The following is a 22,229-nucleotide window of genomic DNA, read 5'->3' on the forward strand; positions in this document are numbered from 1 at the left end:
ACACAGCTGAGACCAAGCTGCAGGTTTTCATATCCAGGTTTTCTTGCTTTGTAATGAAGTTATCTTCGTGTGCTGGAAAAGGTAAAAGTTAATATGGTCCTAGAGGACCAGAGGACTGCTCTCTCATTAGAGAGAGATAACCTGGCGGTGAGCTTAATCTGACAGTTACCATGCCTCAAGTGAGGGATGAGTTTGAGGAGGTAGGATTTTCATGGTAACTTCAGCCAGCGTGGAGACTTTACTGGAACCTGTTTTCTTACAATTATGTCATAACCTTCATGCTACTCAAGAATATGTCTCTTCTTCCAAAGACTTGGCCAACCTTCACCATTTAGTATTAATAGATCTTAGACTAGCTCTAGAAATGGGATTAGTGATGGCATCATATCCACCCAGAGAAGACCCTGGCTGAACTCTGTGCCTCACATCCGATAGAATGTACAGATATTGTTCCACCACAGGAGAGAAACCGGCTTATCTGATTCCTATTCCTGATGAAAGACTGATGCCTGAAACATTGACTCTCCTGCTCCTCGGATGCTGCCTGACCCGCTGTGCTTTTCCAGCTACACAGTATTTGACTCTGATCTCCAGCACCTGCAATCCTCACTTTCTCCTTATCTGGTGTGCAGCTGAAGCGGGTGAAAATGACACTCGACTTTAGTGGAATACCACTTTCCACATTAACTGGATTTTTCTTTATTTTTCTCACTGTCCGAAGCTGCTGATTGATTGTGATGCTACAGGCTCAAGGGTAGTTCAGTTGCCTGGTTCAAATTGCCAAATCCATGCTTGACCCATAGGTAAGAGCAGACTGACTTTGACGAGATAAACAGCAGCTTGACCTGGCCATTCCTGGATATGTCCACATCGATATTTCTCACCTGGGCAGGAAAGCTAGAGTGCTTTTTTAAAATTTCTCAAAGACCCATTTAAATTATGGGATCATTGTGCTTTGAATTGCTTGAATCTATACTAATTAGTCATTATCAGTGAAGCCATGAATTTCTGAGTGGAGGTTAAGGTGGTGTGGGAGTACTCATGTTCCAAGAGTTAAGGTATGTTGTTCTCATGTCATTCCTGTTCTCCTTTGCCCACCTGAATGCGTTTCTCACCTGACCCATGGAATCCAGAGCAGACCACACATGCACTCAAAGAGGAGGAGGAAAAGTATTCCCGAAGTATTTGAATTGAATTTTAATTGACTTAGCTTTATTGTCACATGCACTGACATGAGGACAAAGTCAGAGGTCACACCAACAGGTTAATTTACAATCACAAGCTTTCGCCCCTGGTAACAAACCTGTTTGACTATAACCTGGTATTGTGTGATTTCTGACTTTGTCCATTCCAGTCCAACGCCGGAACCTCCAGACATGAGTACAGTGAAAAGTTTCCAGTTATGACGCCACCTTAGATAAAAAGGAATCTAAGTACAGATTCTTGGGTATGAATTCTTAGGAAAGAAAGTTAGAAAAATAAAGACATAAAAAGTCTAGCATTACAGACTTTCAAAGGTGCAAAATCACACTAATAAATTAGAAAAAAAAGAAATAGAAAGTTCTTCCACGATGATAGAATAAAGAAAAAAAATTTAAAAGAACGGAATTTAAGACAAAGTTCACTGAGTCCATTTCACAGCTCTGGGCTCAAGGACCTGAATCCCCAATGGAATTCTGGACAGGCTCCACCACGATGCTGAGGAAAACGCTGCATAGAGTCACAGGCGGACTGAAGGTGCCACAAGAAAACCCAGACCGATGCCGACAAAAGCAGCCACCAAAGCAACCGAAAGGACTGCCCCAACTCCATGTGGATGGCATACCACAGCATTGACATAGGTATGAGGAATTGGTGAGTTGTTCACCTACTCGCTCAGCCATATTGGAGATGAGTCCAAGGGCGAGGACCTGGGAAGGGAGGGATGGGGACTGAGGGGAGGGGTAGATTTCATAAGCTTCAGAAAGAAAGACAGGCTTGTTTAAACGGAAGAAATGTGAGAGCTTCTGAAAGGAAAGCAAAGCATTGGACAGCACCACTAAACGTGACATTGCTTCAGCTTTTTGGGATGGGATGCTGCTAAAGAAAGGAACTATTTACCAGTGGAACTGTTCATTTTCAATAGGAATTCAATCCTATTGAAATTAGCAAGGGGATTGTGAATAAGAAACTTGGGCTGGTATAGATTGTACTGTTTCCAAACAAGCTAATCAGTACATCAACCTAAACAGAAAAAGGCCTATTAATACACTTGTTCTGAGTCACCTTTTTGTCAAAGCCTCAGTGGTGTATCTGTTATTTCTATTGCAATCTTCGTTTCGGAGCATTATGAAATAAATGCAAAAAAGCCAAGACAACTCTAGTCTAATGATTATTCAATAGGTGGGCATAATCCTAATACTGTAAAAGTTCCAGAGTTTATAGGAACATGGAAACAGACAAAATAGAAACAGGAGTAGGCCATTCTTTTTCTTCAAGCCTGCTGTGTTGTTCAATCATCCAATTCATTCGCTTGTTCCTGCTTTTCACCCAGGTCCTTTGATCCTTCGCTCCGAGTGCTCTCTCCAACTCCATACAGTATTTTGCTTTGACTGCTTTCTATGGTGGTGAATTCTACAGACCCACCACTCTTTGAGCGAAGACATTTCTTTTCCAATATTGGTTAATTTTTACTATAAAAATATAATCGAATGATTATATTTTGTAATACTTAACTTATTTTTAGTCTTGAAAGAAATAATTTTGCCTTGATACAGCACTATTTACATCCTCAGGACCTCTCAAAGTACTTCACACAATGTTTGGAATATTATTACTGCTGTCGTGAAGTGGCTAACTTGCATACAGTAGAGTTTCATAAACATGGGTCACAAATTTATCAGTTGGTCCCTTACAAATGCTCCCTTCTCTCATTTGAGTGGTGACACAAAATTTTATGCAAACCTTGAGCAACTGTCGGTGTGGAGTTGCACATTCTCCCTGTGTTTGCGTGGGTTTGCTCTTAGTGCTCCAGTTTCCTCCCACACTTCAACGATGTGCAGGCTGAGTGGATTACCTGTGGGAAATTGCCCATAGTATCTGGGGGTGTGCAGGCTAGGTGAATTAGCCGAGGGGAAATGCCAGGTGACAGGACTGGAGAAGGGGGGAGTGGTGGGTCTGATTGAATGCTCTTCAGTGGATCAATGTGGACTTGGTGGCCAAAGAACCTGCTTCTATATACTGTAGCAGGGATTCTATGATTTGAGCCAGAACCAGCTGACAAGGCTTTAGTTGAACCTATCTGCATCATAACAGATGTAATGTAGTAGCCTGGAACATGTGTTTGAGTTTTAGGCATTGGCATTGAAGCCTTTCAGCTTAGAGACAGGAGTACTGAACCTAACTCGATACTTCCGAATCAGTCAGTTCAAAGATGCCTTACATATGTCACAAGTGGGTGGAACCTGAACCCAGGGCTGCAGGCTGAGGTGTAGGGACATCACTAATGTGCCCCAAGAGCCCTTACAGATCAAGCTATATTCTACTGATAGTTGATAGAAAGACTAATGGAAAGTTAATGTTGGCTACTTCCTGCAGTTTGGTGTCACTTTTCTTCAAAAGGTTGAATGCATTTTTCAGTGGATCTTCAGGAGCTACAGTATACAGCCTCTATAACACAAGCATGTGAGAGTGATGCTAAAATGATTACGCAGTCATGAAATGGGAAAGAAATTGGTTTATGAGTTCCCATTGAACCTTTGAATTGGAATCCAATATTTAATTCTTTTCTGTAACAACCTAACTGATCCCTAGTCTCTTTAGATTAGATTAGATTACTTACAGTGTGGAAACAGGCCCTTCAGCCCAACAAGTCCACACCAACCCGCCGAAGCGCAACCCACCCATACCCATACCCCTACATTTACCCCATTACCTAACACTATGGGCAATTTAGCATGGCCAATTCACCTGACCCGCACATCTTTGGACTGTGGGAGGAAACCGGAGCACCCGGAGGAAACCCACGCAGACACAGGGAGAATGTGCAAACTCCACACAGTCAGTCGCCCAAGTCGGGAATTGAACCCAGGTCGCAGGCGCTGTGAGGCAGCAGTGCTAACCACTGTGCCACCGTGCCACCATGATGGTGTCTCATGGTCAGGGATAGTCTGGTTGCTAAAATGGAGCAGCATTTGACCTGAGCAGTCCCTTTGTAATTGTTAGTTGGCTATTCCCTATGGAAGTGATCTGGGAAAGTTCCCTGCGGGAAGTAAAAACATCTTTGAGACAAGTAGAGTCTGATGTTGAGGGAACATCTCTCTGGATTGGTAACTGTTAGGTAAATCCCTACTTAGAGGCGGCACGATGGCAGTGGTCAGCACTGCTGCCTCACAGCGCCAGAGACCTGGGTTCAAAACCCGACTCAGGCGACTGACTGTGTGGAGTTTGCACGTTCTCCCCGTGTCTGCGTGGGTGTGCTCCGGTTTCCTCCCACAGTCCAAAGTTGTGCCGGTCAGGTGAATTGGCCATACTAAATTGCCGTAGTGTTAGATTAGGGGTATGGGTCGGTGTGGGCCGAAGGGCCTGTTTCCACACTGTAATTAGTCTAATCTAAAAAGATTAGATTGTATTCTAATCTTTTGTCCTTGAGAAAAGGCTAGGCTGTCGAGGCAGAATTGCAACTTAATCATTTCTGAAAGTGTATTTTCTGTGCAATGTTTAAAGTGGTGGTATGCACATTCATGGATATTCCGAGTGAAATTCTTTGGATATCCTCTGTCATTGAGCTCCCCTCCTCACAATTTTGGGATATCACATTGCCCTCAGAATGAATCACAAAAAGTTGATTTGCAGGTGCAGCAGGTAATTAAGATGGCAAATGGAATGTTGTCACTTGTTGCTGAAGGAGTGGAGCTGAACATCAGGGAGGTTATGTTGCAGCTGTATAGGATGCTGGTGAGGCCACATCTGGAGTACCGTATACAGTTTTGGTCTCCTTACTTGAGAAAGGGTGTACTGGCACTGGAGGGAGTGCAGAGGAGGCTCACTAGGTTGATTCCGGAGTTGAGGGTTGGCTTATTGAGGAGAGATTGAGTAGACTGGGACTATACTCATTGGAATTCAGAAGAATGAGTGGGGATATATTGTAGAAACATATCAAATTATGAAGGGAATAGATAAGATAAAAGATAGGAGGTTGTTTCCACGGGTGGGTGAAACTAGTACCAGAGGGCATAGCCTCAAAATAAGGGGGAGAGCATTCAGGGTGGAGTTAAGGTGAAACATCTTCACCCAGAGGGTTGTGAATCTGTGGAATTCCCTGCTCAGTGAAGCAGCTGAGGCTTCCTTGTTGATTGCCTTAAAAACAAAGTTAGATTTTTTAACCATAAAGGAATTAAGGTGAGCAGGCAGGTAAGTGGAGCTGAATCGACAATAATATCCACCATGATCTTCCCAATTAAGCCATCCAGCCCTCATTCTGTCTGCTATCATAACTTTTTAATAAAAAGATTATAAAATAGATCTGATCAATATTTTTTTAAAAATTAAAACAAATGAAACCAAGGGTTTAGGGTCATCCAGTGCCCCTCAATCTGATGTATATTTTGATATTTGTTTCATCGTTAGATTCGCTTGCCTGGATAAGTTGAGCTCCAAAATATTCAGGAGACTCACCACCATCCAGGAGTCTACTTGACTGCAATCCCAATCTGTAACCATAATCAATCAGTCCCTGTACCAATGGAGCATAGTGGCAGCAGTGTTAACTACAGCAAATCACCAAGGCTACTTCAACAGCCACCTTGGAAACGCTGAGATCTACCAGCAGATGCATGGGAACACCACCAGCTGCAAGTTCCCCATCAAAACACTCACCATCCTGACTTGGAAATATATCTTCGTTCCTTCAGTGTCACTGGTGCAAAATCCTGAAACTTCCATTGTGTATGGTGACAGCTCAAGGAAGTAGCATAGCAGAAGGGCAATTAGGGATGGGCAATGAGTACTGCCTTTGCCAGCAATGCCCACATCCCTTGAACAAACACAACAAAAAGAAGTGCTTTAGGCTTACACTGACCATTACATCAAAAATCTTCTGATTAAAAATAACAAAATAATTTGCAGGGATTTTCAGAAGTGCAATAATGGGATGTGTAAAACTATGAGGATAAAAAGAAGATAGTAAGAAATAGGTACAGGAATAGACTGTTCTGCCTCTTGATCCTTCAATAGGATTATGGCTAAACTGACATTCCTCACGTCCACTTTCCTACCTTTCCTCCATAACCCTCAATTCTCTGACTGATCAAGAATCTATCTATCTCAGCCTTAAAACTACACAAGGACTCTGCCCCCACTGCTCTCTGTGATAAGGAGTTCCAGCCACTCACAATCCTCCAAGAGAAGAAATTCCTCCTCATCTCAGCTTTAAGTTGGCGCCTTTTTATTCTGAGACTATGCCCCCTGGTCCTCGGTTCTTCTGTGAGGGGAAATGCTCCCCGAATGTTTCCCCTGTCAAATCCTTCAAGAATCCGATATGCTTCAATGAGATCACCTCTAATTTTTCTAAACTCCAGTGAGTAGAGTCCCAACCTGTTTGACCTTCCCTCACATGGCAACTCCCCCATACCAGTGATTATCTTCATGAACCTTCTCTGAACTGCCTACAAGTAAATGATATATTTCCTTAACAGGATGAAAACTGCTCATAATACTCCAGATGTAGTCTCACCAGCACCTTGTACAGTTGCAATAAGACTTCCCTGCTCTCATACTCCAACCCCTTGGAAATAAGAGCCAATATTCCATTAGCCTTCCTGATTCCCTGCTGTACATGTGTGCTAGCTTTCTGTGTTTTGTACACAAGTACCACCAAAGTCACAGTTTTCTGCAGCTTTTCTCAATTTAAATAATACTCTGTAATTTTGTTCTGTCTTCTAAAATGAACAAACCTCACATTTTTCCACATTAAACTCCATTTGCCAACTTTTTGCCCAGTTTCTTAACCTAATAATATCTCTCTGTAAACTGTTTGTGTCCGTCTTTGTAACTTACCTTTCCACCTATTTTTATGGTATCTGCAAATTTGGATACAGTGTATTTGCTTCTTTCCTCTAAGTCATTGCTGTATATTGTAAACATTTCAACACTTTCTGAAAGTACCCAAAGAGTGGCGAGGGATATTTTTTAAAAAATAACTGGCCGATCTTCCATGAAGTGGAGAGACGTAAAGTGTTAATTTTTTTTAGGGATTTTACAAATTGGGAACATTTAGACCAGAATGCACCAATGGAATATTCTGATCTTGGAGATGGGAAATGTAGAGACGTGAAAGGCATTTAATTTGGGAGGGTGCCGGTTTCTCTGAAGTCGGTCATTATGGTGATTCCACTGGAATTACGTTTCTGGTCGGGAAGACCCATGGTTGAACTGCCTGCCCTGATGCCAGGTGAACTCTTGATCAAAGGTAATCCGTGCTCCACTGGGAAATGGGGCAGAGCTGATATCCAACAAGCCTGCCCTTGCTACTGAACCCACTGTCCTCCCTGAATCCTCTCCACCCCAATCCCAACTATTAGTTAACCAGACTCTTCATGATCCAGGAACTTCATCAAATGTTTTTCCTGCAGTTACCACAGTCTCTCTCCTGCGGTGCTGCTGAGCACATGAACTGCCAGCCTTTGATTGGCCAGCCGCTGTTGGTGGAAATGACATCACCATAGAAAATGGCATCATACACGATATGACATCACCAACCCAAAGAAACCCAAAACATATAAAGAGAAAGCAGGAATCATCAGCAATGCTTCGTCTGGAGGTTCACTGAAGATGTCACCTAGGATGGTGATGAAATGTCTGAAAATGAACCTTCCAGCTCAGTGAGCAAATCTACACCCAGAACCTCAACCTGAGCTGCAAATCTTCTCAAAACTCGTTATAGAAGTATCAACATTTTAAAAAGTACTTCATTTCTGTAAATCTCTTTGGGTTGTGCTGTGCTGTTCAGCGATGCTATCTCAATGCCAATTCCTTTTGTGTGAAATTATCACATTGTAATTACACCATCCCACCAGTAACAGTGCTACAGAGCAATCACTGATAACCACGACTCAATAATGCATGTTTATATCTGTACTGAAGTTTTATTTATAAAGTTGACAGGAAGTTTATTCAGTCATAAGTGGTTTTAATATAATAGATAGTAAGGGAACCCATAATTATTTGTTCATGATACAGAACACTTGAGGACTGAGCTTCTGGCACATCCTGTACATATTGTTGTTCGATGATTGTCTCAATGTGGGTGAATTATCTTTAACTGTGTTGTACAAATAAGCTACATGGTATTTGTAATGGTCAAGCATAGCTTATACTGCTGCCATGTTTATCATCTCCCTTTCCTCTCTGCTCTGTCACACCTAGCAGTGAGCAGTGAGCAGTGAGCAAAGTCTCCCAATGGTTACTGTGAAGCAAGGGGACATTGTTTGAGGTGCATGATGCTGTGACTGAGATAAGAAGAGGATATCTGTGTGAAAATGATTTCAGACAAAGCTAGCTTTCAGAGGCACTCGATAATGTGAGGTAGCTCACCGAGTACAGCCAGTATTTGCAACCAAAAGCACATTAAAACCTGATACTTTTCCCTTCAGGGCACAACTGCTGAGTAGGTTTTACATGATCATCCCTTCCCCGTTCCCCACCCTAACGGCCTTCCCTCAATCTGAATGATTGTCTCATGCTAACCCACTGCTTTATAAAAAGGCTTATAGGTTGTGTTTCTGTTTTGTGTGTTTCAGAATCAGGCATGCAGCAATGATAAAGAGTGTGGACCCAGTGGGTACTGTCATCATTCACACCATCAAGGCTACCCATCCTGTGTATCCTGTAGGAGAAGGAAGAAACGATGTCATAGAGACTCAATGTGCTGCCCAGGAAACTACTGCAGTAACGGTACATTGGTTTTCACTTCACTGGGGCCTGGTCAAGAGAAAGAAGTGTTTAAACTTGGCAGATGTTAATCTTATCTGAATCCACTGGGCAGAATTTAAGGGTTGATTTGATAAGGGAGCGGGGAGGAGTGCAAAACGAGTGTTCTTCCATCAAGAGAGATCAGCTATGTTCTGAACCTTCAGAAATTGAGGTGGTACTATTTATAAAAGTACTGCGGTTGCCAGAACAGGTCATAGGCTTGGAATCCTGTCGTGATTAACTCACCCCCTGACTGCTCAATGCCTGTCCACCATTTATAAGGCACAAGTCAGGAGTGTGATGGAATACTCCCCACTGAATGCAGCTCCAACAAAGCTCAAGAAGCTTGACATTATTCAGGATAGATTCCTGAAGAAGGGTTATACCTGAAATGTCAACTTCTCCTGATGCTGCCTGGCTTGCTGTGTTCTTCCAGCCTCCTACTTGTCTACTTTGGATTCCATCACCTGCAGTGTTTTTGTGTCTAAGAATTCAGGATAAAGCAACCCACCACATCCACAAACATCCACTACCTCCACCACTGATGCTCAGTAGCAGTAGTGTGTACTGGCTACAAGATACACTGCAGAAATTCACCAAACATCCTTAGACAGCACCTTCCAAATGCACAATTACAATCATTTAGGAGGACAAGCACAGCAGATACATGGGAACCTGCAAGTTCCCCTCCAAGCCAATCACCATCGTGTTAGAACTTGCCATTCCTGCCCTGTCACTGGGGCAAAATCCGGAACTCCCTCTCGACCCACCCCAAATGTACTGCAGCAGTTCAAGAAGGCAGCTCACCATCACCATCTCAAGGCGCCTATAGATGGGCAATAAATGTTGACCCAACCAGCGACACCCATGTCCTGTGAAAGAATATATAAAAAGGCTCAGGTTTAACAGCCTTACCTCCACATTAGAAGGTTGAGGTTCAAATTTCACTGCAGGAATTTGAGTTCACAATCCAGGCCATTCCACCAGTGCAGCACTGACAGGGGTGTTCCCCTTTGCATGAGATGCTAATTGAACTCCCCTCTTTGGTAGCTATGAAACAAACCACAGCACCAGTCAGAGAGGAGAGGGCTTTTATCCCTGGTGTCCTGGTCAATACTTATCCCGAAACCAAGCAGAATATCTGGTTGTTTCTGTTGTTTAAGGGTCTATGGCTATCAAAGAGTTAATATTGAGGAGTGCATTAAGCACCCATCTAATGTAATGATGCCACATGGACCCTGGGGTGGGAGGAATAGCTTGAGACCTTGAGGGAGTCAGACTAAATATTGAGGTCTTCGCCAGTCTCAGTAACAATGTCTATCATATAACACCAGATTATAGTCCAACAGGTTTATTTGGAAGCACTAGCTTTCGGAGCGCTGCTCCTTCATCAGGTGGTGGTGGAGCAGGACCATAAGACACAGAATTTATCGTAAAAGATTACAGTGTTGTGAAATAGAAATTATATATTCAACATGACACTGTAATCTTTTGCTACAAGTTCTGTGTTTTATTCTGGAAGCTAGTGCTTCCAATTAAACCTGTTGGACTATAACCTGGTGTTGTGTGATTTTTTAACGTTGTCCACCCTAGTGCAGCACTGGCACCTCCACATAATGTCTATCATACCAATACATCTGAGCACCATCACGCAATAAAGTACATCTTTGTTCAAGACAAGGGCTTCTTGTCATCAGATGATCAAATTGTTTTACTCTAATAAAGTTTGGATCTCTCTGTTCCTGTTTATAGCCCTAACAAACAAGTGCAGTGATGTTACATTTTACCTTCATTATACTCTGTCAGCTTCTTGCACCTAATAGAATACATGGCTTCGAATGAAAGATCGAGGCAGAAAACACCCATTTCCACTTGAAGTGTTCTGCCGAGTGACATTCATGGTTCTCCTTGGCTCAGAGTGACTTTTCACACACATTCCTCCACCTTACACCTCAGCAGTAATGTAACTGCGCTCCTGGGTGGCTTTTTCAGGGATATTTGTGGCCCATGAGTGGAAGCAAATATCGCTGCCGGGAGCTCACAGTGTTGAATCCACCGGCACGGTGTTGGAATCCCAGCCACGCACACACCACTCCAGATGCTGCAAGCCAGGAACCGCCCCTCCCACCGTGCTGCTCAATCCCCTACCCTCAGCACCTGGCCCAGAGGAAAGATTAGATTAGACTAGACTTACAGTGTGGAAACAGGCCCTTCGGCCCAACAAGTCCACACCGACCCGCCGAAGCGAAACCCACCCATACCCCTACATTTACCCCTTACCTAACACTACGGGCAATTTAGCATGGCCAATTCACCTGACCCGCACATCTTTGGACTGTGGGAGGAAACCGGAGCACCCGGAGGAAACCCACGCAGACACGGGGAGAACGTGCAAACTCCACACAGTCAGTCACCTGAGTCGGGAATTGAACCCGGGTTTCAGGTGTTGTGAGGCAGCAGTGCTAACCACTGTGCCACCGTGCACACTCCCTGCATCACAGACAGGGACCTGGAGGTGATAGTGAACGAGATGTGGAAAGGAGGGGAGTCCTTGACCCTGTGGACCCCCACAGACAGCCACCTTACCAGACCCCGCCAGCCTGAGGACAGATTGGAACCCAGGTTAGTGCTGTTTCCACAGGACGTCCAGCAGGAGAAAGTCAATGACCTTCTATGCTCCACAAGAATAGCTGTCACCATCTTCTCAGTACGACCTCACACTTATAGGACCATCACTCACTCTAATTTTGGTACTGCACCCCCCTCTCACCAAGACCACGGACTGCACCTCTCACTATTACATGCCTCCACTTAGTGCCTCTCACCGTCTGAAACTGCCGACCCTCCCTGCCCTCTCAGTTAACAAAGTAACACAAGCTGGCAGCCTATGGCTGAGCACGGAAGACCTGTCTGTGTTAAGAAAGCAGGGTGAGCCACACACGCCTGGCAGCGATTACTGAGAAGGCGGGCTGAGAACCATGAGATGGGTCCTGTGCAGATGTATGAGATGACTGTGTGTTCCCAAAGTGTCCAGGAAGAAACATACAAGCGCTTGGTGTCCCTAAAGGGTTGATGGACTGACGTGGTGTGAGAGTTGGCCGGAGAGCTGGCAGAGCGACGTGGTCAGCCTGTGGGTTGCCAGTGCTGACATAGGGGGGATGAAGGATGCCAGCCAAGGAGCATGCAGGGGTGTTGTCATGAAGAAGCAGTCGGGATGCTGACTGGGATGAGGTTTTGGTGAGCTGCAGCTTCCAGCTACCTGCTCCGGTTTACTTGTTGGGAATTTGCACCATCCAGTTTCTTGGGGAACGAAACGGGAATTGGAAGAGTTGTAAAAAGTAAGGTGAGTCGGGCCTTTAGTGAGATGCATTGAAATAAGATAGTCACCAGTCAATGGCCATTTAAGGCTTATGGGGAAAGGTGCAAAATTTCAATGTTGTGATTTGGATGTTCTCATTCTGTCTGTACTTTTCCATTTTTTGAACCATTACCCATGGCACACCAGGCAGCCTTAAATTCCACCCATAAAGTATGTGCAGAGCTGCAGGACCAATATCAAAGATTAGTTTTCAAACAGAAAGGTGCACAAGGACCCTGGATTCACTTAAGCTAGAATTGCTTAGAAAGAGGCATGTCTCCTTCAGCATTAGATAATTTAAAATTAATGGAGTAGGCTATTTGAATAACTCACAACCATTTCCAAAATGCACACTGCTTTACTTGCCATAGTATGCTGGCTCATTCTGGGGAAATTCCTGATCAGGATAACAGTGTGAAAATGCTGTCTTAAACAGATAATGAAGGAAGGCAACATTTTGTTGCTATTCTCTGCTGCACTGGGTAGTTCTATGTGGCAGTTCACACGATACCCAATTCCCAGTGGTGAAAGACACAATTGATTGGGCACCAGAGACTGTGGTCGCCTGTCCTGTCTAATGGAGTTGTGACAGCTGGGTTTTAGCCTGGCAGCTGTGCATTCACATTTGTGACTCATCAAAGGAGTACGCTGAATGATGCGATCACGGCTGTACCCTGGCACTTTATTTTTACAGTTTTGCCAGAAACCACTCTGCCCAAAGAACACCACATGAATTTGTTTTCAAGTGTCAGGCACTACGAAAATATCGTTGCCTCGCAATTCCTGACTTTTCAAGGTTTCGGTTAATGACAAATGGGTTTCAGCTCACACTGAAGTGCTTAGGTTTCGGGACAACTCAGGCAGTATCCCTCCCTTGTTCTAGACAAGGAACTGGTTTCGGGACCACTCAGGCAGTATCCCTCCCTCGTTCTAGACAAGGAACTGCTGGATGTGAGTTAAGAGATTCCTGTTGATGGTGACAACGTCACCCCTTGGTGAATGGTTACCCACTCATTCAGTTTACAAGTCCGGCAATGATCAGTTACCTTTGGGCTGATCTTCAAGGGTGGATTTGTTGATTGTCTGTGACCAGTACGGCATACATGCTGAAAGATAGCACCACAGAAAATCAGCGCTCTCCTCCTGCACTCCTGCTTCCAATCCTTTGAGGTCAGGTCCCTGTTTGGAGAAGAAGATAAATCTACCACTCCGTGTGAAGACAATCAGTTTATCACCCCTCAACACTAACAAGAGCCAGTCTATAGGAATATAGGAATAGGAATAGGAATAGGCCATTCAGTCCATCGAGCCTGCCCTGCACTTCAATGCAATTGTGGCTGATTGAACCCTTCACCCCCCATTCCATCCCCATGACTCTGACATACCATTGGTAACCAGAATGGATACATCTTAACCTTAAACATACTCAAAGACTGAGCTACCCCAGCCCTCTGTGGTAGAGAATTCCAAAGATTCCCAACTCTCTGAGTAAAATCATCCCCCTTGTTTGTAATTATGCCCCTGGTTTTAGATTTCCCCAACTGGGGAAACATCTTACCTGTACCCACCCCATTCTCTGCCTTTAAGTATTTTTTTAAGTTTCAATGAAAGCATCTCTCATTCTTTGAAACTGTAGAGGACTCAGGCTCAATTTTCCCAATCTCTCTCCCAACCCCTCCATCCTGGGAGCACTTCTGCTGAGCTATTCCTCTTCCAAAGGACCTGTTTGGTGAGGTTGAACATGCCCCCACTACCCCTTCCATATCCTGACAGCAGCATCACCAATTAAACTGAAAACATTCTCCACTCTTTAATCATCTCGAATCTGTGCGAACAGTTGGGGAAACCTTTGGGGGACAGCTCTGAAGAAAGATCATGTCAGACTCGAAAGGCTAACTTTAGGGAAGGAAATCTGTTGTTCCTACCTGGCCTGGCCCACATGAGACTCCAGACCCATGCCCATGTGACTGACTGTAATCTGTCTTCTGAAATGGTCCCAGCAAGTCTCTCAAGTTCAAGCAGTAGTTTTCAGACGGGCAAGAAGTGCTGGCCCAGCCAGTGATGCTGCATGAATAAAAAAAAATTTCTAAGGAACTTTCTCCCACTCTGTGTTTGTCACTTTATTGTTGAAGCATTGGGGGAAAAAAAAACAACTTCTGACAACTCTTAACCTAATGCAATTTCTGCACATCTTCTGTATCCACAGAAACCACCAGGTTTTGATTCATAACTCATCTGTCTTTGCTGTTGCTGCTGTTGTTTCCAGTTCCACCTTGCTTCTGTCTGCCTAACACACAACAGCAGCAAAGTAGAAACATGCCTCAAGTCAAGCAATATCATTATCAATCAAATAGCAGTTATAACATTACGCTGATTCGTAACGCTTTAGTAATGCTTTGGTGCAGCTGTATATTGTGAGCTGGAACATATTGCTAAGTGGCAGATGGGTTTGGTTTAGATCTTGACATATTATTTTAACCTTTGCATGCCAGTCTTTCCTTCATGATCACACCCTGGCCATTGAGTCAGAGGGTTAAGCCCCACTTCACAGCTTTGAGAGATGGGGCATCCGCTTGGGATGAGAGACAATACTTAGGCCGCGAATATTAGCCGAGCTATAACCGAAACAATCAGAAGTAAACACTGAAAACTCTCTTGTAACTCGTGAGAAAGAGAAATAAGCCAGAATGGAAAAAAAAATCTGCTTCGGGAGTGGTGCTATGAGAGGAATTGTGTGTACCGAAGGCACATGAGCTGAACAAAGCTGATGAACTTTGAGAGAGTAATTGGATGATGAGTGGACAGGATGATTCATATGGGATAGGATTAATGTTCACAGGGGAATAGGAGCCAGGAAATTCCTGAGTGCATGAAAAGAAAATAAGCCAGAAAATAAAAGGCCAAACTATCGCACAGATGGAGCAGACTGGTAGCCCTCAGCGTAGGAACCCATGTGTCAGAACCTATCAGAGGTTTCACTGATACACTTGGCAATGCTAGATGAACCACCAATGTTATGAGTAGCAGGCTTACAGAGACTTGTACATCCTTCCAAAAACCTCACCTATGCAATGGCCATAGATCAGATTAAAAAAAGCCATGAACTAGGCCAGGACTTTTTAATACAATGGAAAGCTCAGCAATTATAAACAGGGTGGGAGCAGCTATATTTCTCAAATAAGGTGTAACACTGCATTGCCTTTGTCACCTTGGATGGTTGCTGTTTTGGGGCAGGAGGCTGGTGGGTGTTTCCTTGAACTGATTTCTTTTCATACCATAATAGATCGTAAATGGAGAAACTTTAAAAACAAATGGAGTAATTTTGTGTGGCAATAAGAAATATTTACACATGAGTATTAGGAGCAGGAATATCACATCCACCTCCTCCAGCCTACCCAGCATTCTATCAGATCAGGCCTCAACTCTTCAATGTTTTAAAAATCTAACTCCCTCCTCAGAGGGCATTTCTTTGCATCGCTGATTTAAATGAGTGTCCCTGTGTTCTGTAACTATGTTCCCAAGTTCCACATGACCCCACTGTGGAAAGATTTCCTCAACATCGACCCTGTCAAACTCCCTCAGAATCTTGCATTTTCAATAAGATCACACTTTGTTCTACTAAACTCTAATGAATCAAGGTCAAACATGTTTAGCCATTCTTGATAAGTCAACCCCTTTATCCTAGGGATCAGCCTTAGAGTGGCACAGTGGCTAGCAATGATGCCTCACAGTGCCAGATACCTGGGTTTGATTCCAGCCTTGGGCTGCTGTCTGTGTGGAGTTTGACATATTCTCCCTGTGTCTGTGTAGGTTTCTATCAGGTGCTCCAGTTTCCTCCCACAGTCCAAAGATGTGCAAGTTAAGTGGATAGGCCGTGCTAAATTGCCCTTGGTGTCCAGGGATGTTCAGGCTATGTGGGTAGCCATGGCAAATGCAGGGTTATGGGGGTAGGAAGAGTGAGGTGCTTTTTGGAGGATCAGTGTGGATTTAATTGGCTGAATGGTCTCCTTCCACACTGAAGGAATTCAATGATTCTAGTGAATCTCTTTGGCACTACATCCAATGCCAGTAAATCCTTTTTTTAAATACAGGGACCAAAACTGTATACAATACTCCAAGTGCTGCCTCATAAACACCCTGAACAGCTTTAAAAAGCCTGGTATTTTTAAACTATAGCAAAAAAGGCCAACATTTTGTTCGTATTCTTAATTACTTGCTGTGCCTGCATGTTAACATTGTGTTTCATGCACAAGAGCACCCTGATCCCTCTGTACTGGACCTTTATGGGGTCTCTTTATTGTGGGCGGCACGGTGGCACAGTGGTTAGCACTGCTGCCTCACAGCACCTGAGACCCGGGTTCAATTCCCACCTCAGGTGACTGACTGTTGTGGAGTTTGCACGTTCTCCCCGTGTCTGCGTGGGTTTCCTCCGGGTACTCCGGTTTCCTCCCACAGTCCAAAGATGTGCGGGTCAGGTGAATTGGCCATTGTGTTACGTAAGGGGTAAATGTAGGGGTATGGGTGGGTTGCGCTTTGGCGGGTCGGTGTGGACTTGTTGGGCCGAAGGGCCTGTTTCCACACTAAGTAATCTAATCTAATCTCTCTCCATTTAAATGATAGTCTGGCTTTGGATCCTTCCCACCAAAGTAAATGACCTCACACTTCCTACATTACACTCCATTTGGCAAGATTTTGCCCACTCACTCAACCAACTGACATCCCCTTCCAGATTCTTGATGTTCGCAACATACCCTTCCACCTATTTTTATATCATCAGCAAATTTGGATACATTACACTCTCCTCCCTTCTCCAAGTCATTAATGTAGAGCGTAAATAACTGACTGTTATGGCATTCCACGAGTTAAGTTTGTCCAAACCGAATAAAAGATCCTATAATCTCAGCTCCCTGTCTTCTGTGTGTTAACCAACTAACACACTGGGAATTAAAATAAGTTTCAAATTCTCTGTGGCAATTGTGTTTGAGTCACATCTCCTCCCATCCCCGCCCCAAGTCAAATTTGACCCCGTATAGCAGAAAAGGCAACACACCTGATTCCAGGTTTGTCCAAAGCAGTCTAATGAACGCCAGGTTGGACCTTAGTATTTGAGATTCATTGCAAATCCCTACACCTGGTTCAGGTTTCTCTAGTTTGAGGTAGCGGAGAGCTGCCCAGAAACTCAAAACTGCAGAGAGAGGTCTGTTTGGAAGACACAAAGTTAACCTCAGGATATGAACTCCGGGATTGAAATTCAGAATGTTGATGTTAAGCTTACTTTGAACAAATGTGAGCACATTGCATTTATCAACAGTTTCGTCTAGTCTGATCCATTTAATACGAAAACAGTCTAATAGAAAAGAACAGGTGGGAAGGATCCAAAGCCAGACTATCATTTAAATGGAGAGAGACCCCATAAAGGTCCAGCACAGAGGGATCGGGGTGCTCTTGTGCATGAAACACAAAATGTTAACATGCAGGCACAAAATTATAGTAATTCGACCAGTGTACGGATGGTGTGTTGAGATTGTACAGGACATTGGTGAGGCATCTTCTACAGTACTGAGTGCAGTTCTAAGAAGGATATTATTAAACTGGAGAGGGTTCAGAAAAGATGTACCAGGATGTTGCTAGGAATGGAGGGGCTGAGATATAAAATTAGACTGGAATGTTTTCACTGGAGCGTAGGAGCTTGAGGGGTGACTTTATAGAAGTTTATAAAATCATAAGGAGTGTAGATAAGCAGAGTAGAAAGGGTCTTTTCCCTAGGGTGGCAGAGTTTTCCCTAAGATGGGCGGCACGGTGGCACAGTGGTTAGCACTGCTGCCTCACAGCACCAGAGACCCGGGTTCAATTCCCGACTCAGGCGACTGACTGTGTGGAGTTTGCACGTTCTCCCCGTGTCTGCGTGGGTTTTCTCCGGGTGCTCCGGTTTCCTCCCACAGTCCAAAGATGTGCAGGTCAGGTGAATTGGCTATGCTAAATTGCCCGTAGTGTTAGGTAAGGGGTAAATGTAGGGGTATGGGTGGGTTGCGCTTCGGCGGGTCGGTGTGGACTTGTTGGGCCGAAGGGCCTGTTTCCACACTGTAAGTAATCTAATCTAAGTTCAAAACTAGAGAACATACATTTAAGGTGAGAGGAGAAAAATTTAAAAAGTTTGTGAGAGGCACTATTTTACACAGAGAGTGGTTAATGTGTGGACTGAACTGCCTTATGGATTGATGGATGCAGGTACCGTCACATTTAAAAGAGTACATGAATAAGAAAGGTTTGGAGGGACATAGACCAAATACAGGCAGATGGGAGTAGTTTAGTTTGGGAACATGATTAACGTGGAGTGGTTGGACCAAAGGGTCTGTTTCTATGCTATATGAGTCTATGACTATGACTTTCAGTTCAGATTTCCATTGAATTCAGAGAGTATAGAAAATGGAGTGGTTTGTCATTGTCTGTTCCAGTGTTAGCTCCTGAGACTAATGCCCCTTAATGAGCTTTTAAACACAGAGCAATTTCAGAACCTGCTCTTTGGATGTGCGTTTGATGTTTAACTACTCCTTTTCCAAATTCAGGAGTTCATGATAGTGACACTGGGTGCATAAACCCTTCTCGGAAGGGAAAAGTACAGTAAAATATGCAAATGGTGCACAAAAGTCCAAAGTATCTTGCATAACTCAAAGTGGAGCTTCAGTATCACCAGTGTGTTTATTTTAAACTATTGTTGGTTTGTTACTGTTTTATTTCTTCTGGGAAATTGTTTGCCACACAGTACCAAAACCACCCTGCTTTGTAATTTATTTTGTAATCATTGCAACCACATTGCCTTGTGACTTCATGTTGCTCTAACCAATGCCATCTAAGAGTTGACACACAGTGCACAGCCCACCACAGCCTGCCTCTGATCTTCTTCATCATTTTATGTCTGGAAGCAGCAAGTCTGTAGTCATGTGACCTCATAAGACACGAACCTCAACTTAACCAATGGACTGGAATCAAGGACTGTCATTTTGTGCTCTAGAAAATCATTTACAATTGTCGACATTACGATATAGAAGGAGGCCATTTGACCCATCGAACCAGTTTTGAAGCAAATTCTTCAACTTGCCAAGTTCCAATGCGTGGCCCTGTGCCACTTTCTATCCCATTTAGATCAAGCTCCGAAACAAACATCTGCATTTTATTTATTTTGTACAGCATTTTGGCAAACATGATTTTAACAGAAGCTATGGTTACGTTTTGTTAGAAGAACATGGAGGCATCATTTCTTTTTATTTCATGACCATACTGATGGCAGGACCAACGTTATACATCGGGCCTTTGAAGTAGTTCTGTGTATATCTTTAGAATTGAACTTTTTGGAGCAAGAGTCCCATTGGGCAGAAGATATAAAAGTTTGAAAATACATACCAACAGATTCAAGAACAGCTCCTTAGCCACAGTTATCAAGTTTATGAACAGACCTCTCATGTATCAGAGTTGATCTTTCTCTGCACCTTCTCTATAGCTGTAACATTATATTCTGCGTTCTGTTCTATTACGCTATTGTATGATTTGTCTGGTTAGCATGCAAAACAATAGTTTTCACCGTGTCTCAGTACATGTGACAATAGTAAATCAACTCAAAATCAAAATCTAAAAAAAGCATAATTTGCAATAGCAACAACCGTTAAAAAGGTCAGGCATACTCAAATAGTGCAAAATTGGACAAATTGCACAGTTTTGATTGATGTAATTTATTTCAATAGGATATGATTGAGAAGCTTACTCAGATCCTACCGATGCCTATAGAATTGTGAGAGCCACTGGAAAGGAGAGGGAGATACAGCATTTATTTAATGACATGAACTTATCATGTTATTATTGTTCAGGCTAGTTGTGTAAGATTCTCAAGGGACTTCTACCAGCTGATGTCTTATGATTTGTGACTCCCACATAATCACTCCATTCTACTTAGTGAAAAAAAAACGTAACTGTAACTGGAAGAAAGTGAGGACTGCGTTGCTGGAGATCAGAGTTGAGAGTGTGGCGCTGGAAAAGCACAGCAGGTCAGGCAGCATCCGAGGAGCAGGAGAATCGACGTTTCAGGCATAAACCCTTCATCATTCCAGCACCACATTCTTAACTGTAACTAGTACCTACTTGTTGGAGATAAAGCAAGAACTTCTTTTGAGTTAGTGCCTTTAACAAGCTCAGAATCTTCCAGCCAACTAAATGTTGTGGCTGTCAATTTTTTTACATAACAAGATCTAACAAACAGCAATACAAATCGTTTTAGTGATGTTTGTGTGGAATTAATGTTGGCCAGGTCTCCATGGAGATGTCGTCTTCTGCTTTGGATTGAGTGTGCTGAAGGGGACTGATTTTAACATCTCATCAAAAAGATGTCAGTCCTTCTGTGTTGACTGGAGAGATGACCTAGATTGCATTGCATTTTGTGAATGCAAATTTGCTGTAAAGCGATTCACAAATTGCGGATGCTGTTTCTAAAGTACGAACGTTTCGTGCAATTACAGCACCAATACTTTAAGTGCTGTTCCTAAAACATGATTTTTCTATAATGTGGAGTTGCACAAGAAGGCAATCGTTGCATGAGAGATGAACTGACTGTGTGCACTTACTGTTCCAAATTGAAGCATCCAAGCTTCTGTCTTGGAGTTGAAAATTATCCCACTAAGCCGCTGAAGATGGAACTACCTGTAATTCCGACAGCACTACGGAGCTTTGGCACTGTCGGGACTGCAGGAGTAGCCAATCAAATTGCTCAGCTGTTCAATAAGTGAGACTTCCTCCCACTGCAGAGCAGAAGTCCCAAAATCCATCAGTTTAGCCCAACCACGATGCATTATAGCTGCAAGGCAGGCCAGATATTGCTGACCTTTCTTGGTGAGCTGTCAGCCTCTCCTCTCCATCCCCAGCAATTTTTTTGTCCCTTGCTTCCTTATTACAACCATTCCTAAACTGTACAGGTACACACTCACATGTTCTTAATCACAGCTATACAGATATACGTACACACAAGCACATGTATACAGATGTGTTTAAATCTTAATCCTGCAACCCCTCCCACTCTGATCTCTCCACTTGTTGCTTGCTACACTGTTCCTCAATGCAAATTCAAGGAACAAACTAAGTAGCACAAAATTAGTAGTTTGCAACCTCCCAGATTTCACATTGCATTCAACAACTTTAGTGAGGGTCTTAGGGTGCGCTGATAATGTCTCCACCTCTCATCTAGGCAGCCTGGGTTCTGATGAAGGGCTCTTGCCCGGAATATTGATTTTCCTACTCCTCAGATGCTGCCTGATCTGCTGTGCTTTTCTAGCACCGCTCTAACCTTGAGCCTGGGTTCAAGCCCCAGCACTCCAATGATTTGAATAACCGACGTGAGCAGGTTGATTAGAAAATAACAGCACATCACAACCTCTGATCCCAGCTTTCCAAGCAGCAGTCAATGTCATTCCCATTTGACCCACCTTTTGTTTTATAACTTTTCCCATTCCCACCAACTCTTTGCCTTTTCCTGCCTCCCATCCTATCACAGACCTTCCCTTCTGTTGTATCCATGTCTCCCATCCCACTCTCTGCACTGGATTACAAATTCCCAAGTCTGTACTCTTTCCAGTTGTAATTGAAAAGCTGAAACATTAACTCTGTTTTGACATAGCACGACAAGACATGTTGGTTATAAATCCGTTACCCTTTCTAATGCTCCATTGGAAGGCGCTAAAAGAGGAAAGGTTTCCTGGTCAGCCAGAACTGAGTGGCAGTTGGAGCACAAAACATGCCCGCCCCCCCCGATGATAAAAGGCGTCACATGCACGTTCTTGATGTGACTAAGTATTATCCCCTCTGACACAATCAGTTACATACAAACACAGACACAAACACACACATAAACAAAGACACAAATTCACACACACAATCAGAC

General features: G+C 43.6%; 1 protein-coding gene across 1 annotated transcript in view; it reads left to right on the top strand.

Annotated features, from left to right (window-relative positions):
* The window catches only part of dkk2 (dickkopf WNT signaling pathway inhibitor 2), a 47,888-nt gene that overhangs the window by 15,845 nt on the left and 9,814 nt on the right, over window positions 1-22,229 (top strand). Inside the window, exon 2 of the mRNA XM_060851605.1 lies at window positions 8,778-8,931. Within this exon, the coding sequence (XP_060707588.1) occupies window positions 8,778-8,931 (154 nt within the window). The remainder of the gene's footprint in view (window positions 1-8,777; window positions 8,932-22,229) is intronic.

This window comes from Hemiscyllium ocellatum, chromosome 36, assembly GCF_020745735.1.
Source record: "Hemiscyllium ocellatum isolate sHemOce1 chromosome 36, sHemOce1.pat.X.cur, whole genome shotgun sequence".
NCBI classification, from domain to species: Eukaryota; Metazoa; Chordata; class Chondrichthyes; order Orectolobiformes; family Hemiscylliidae; genus Hemiscyllium; species Hemiscyllium ocellatum.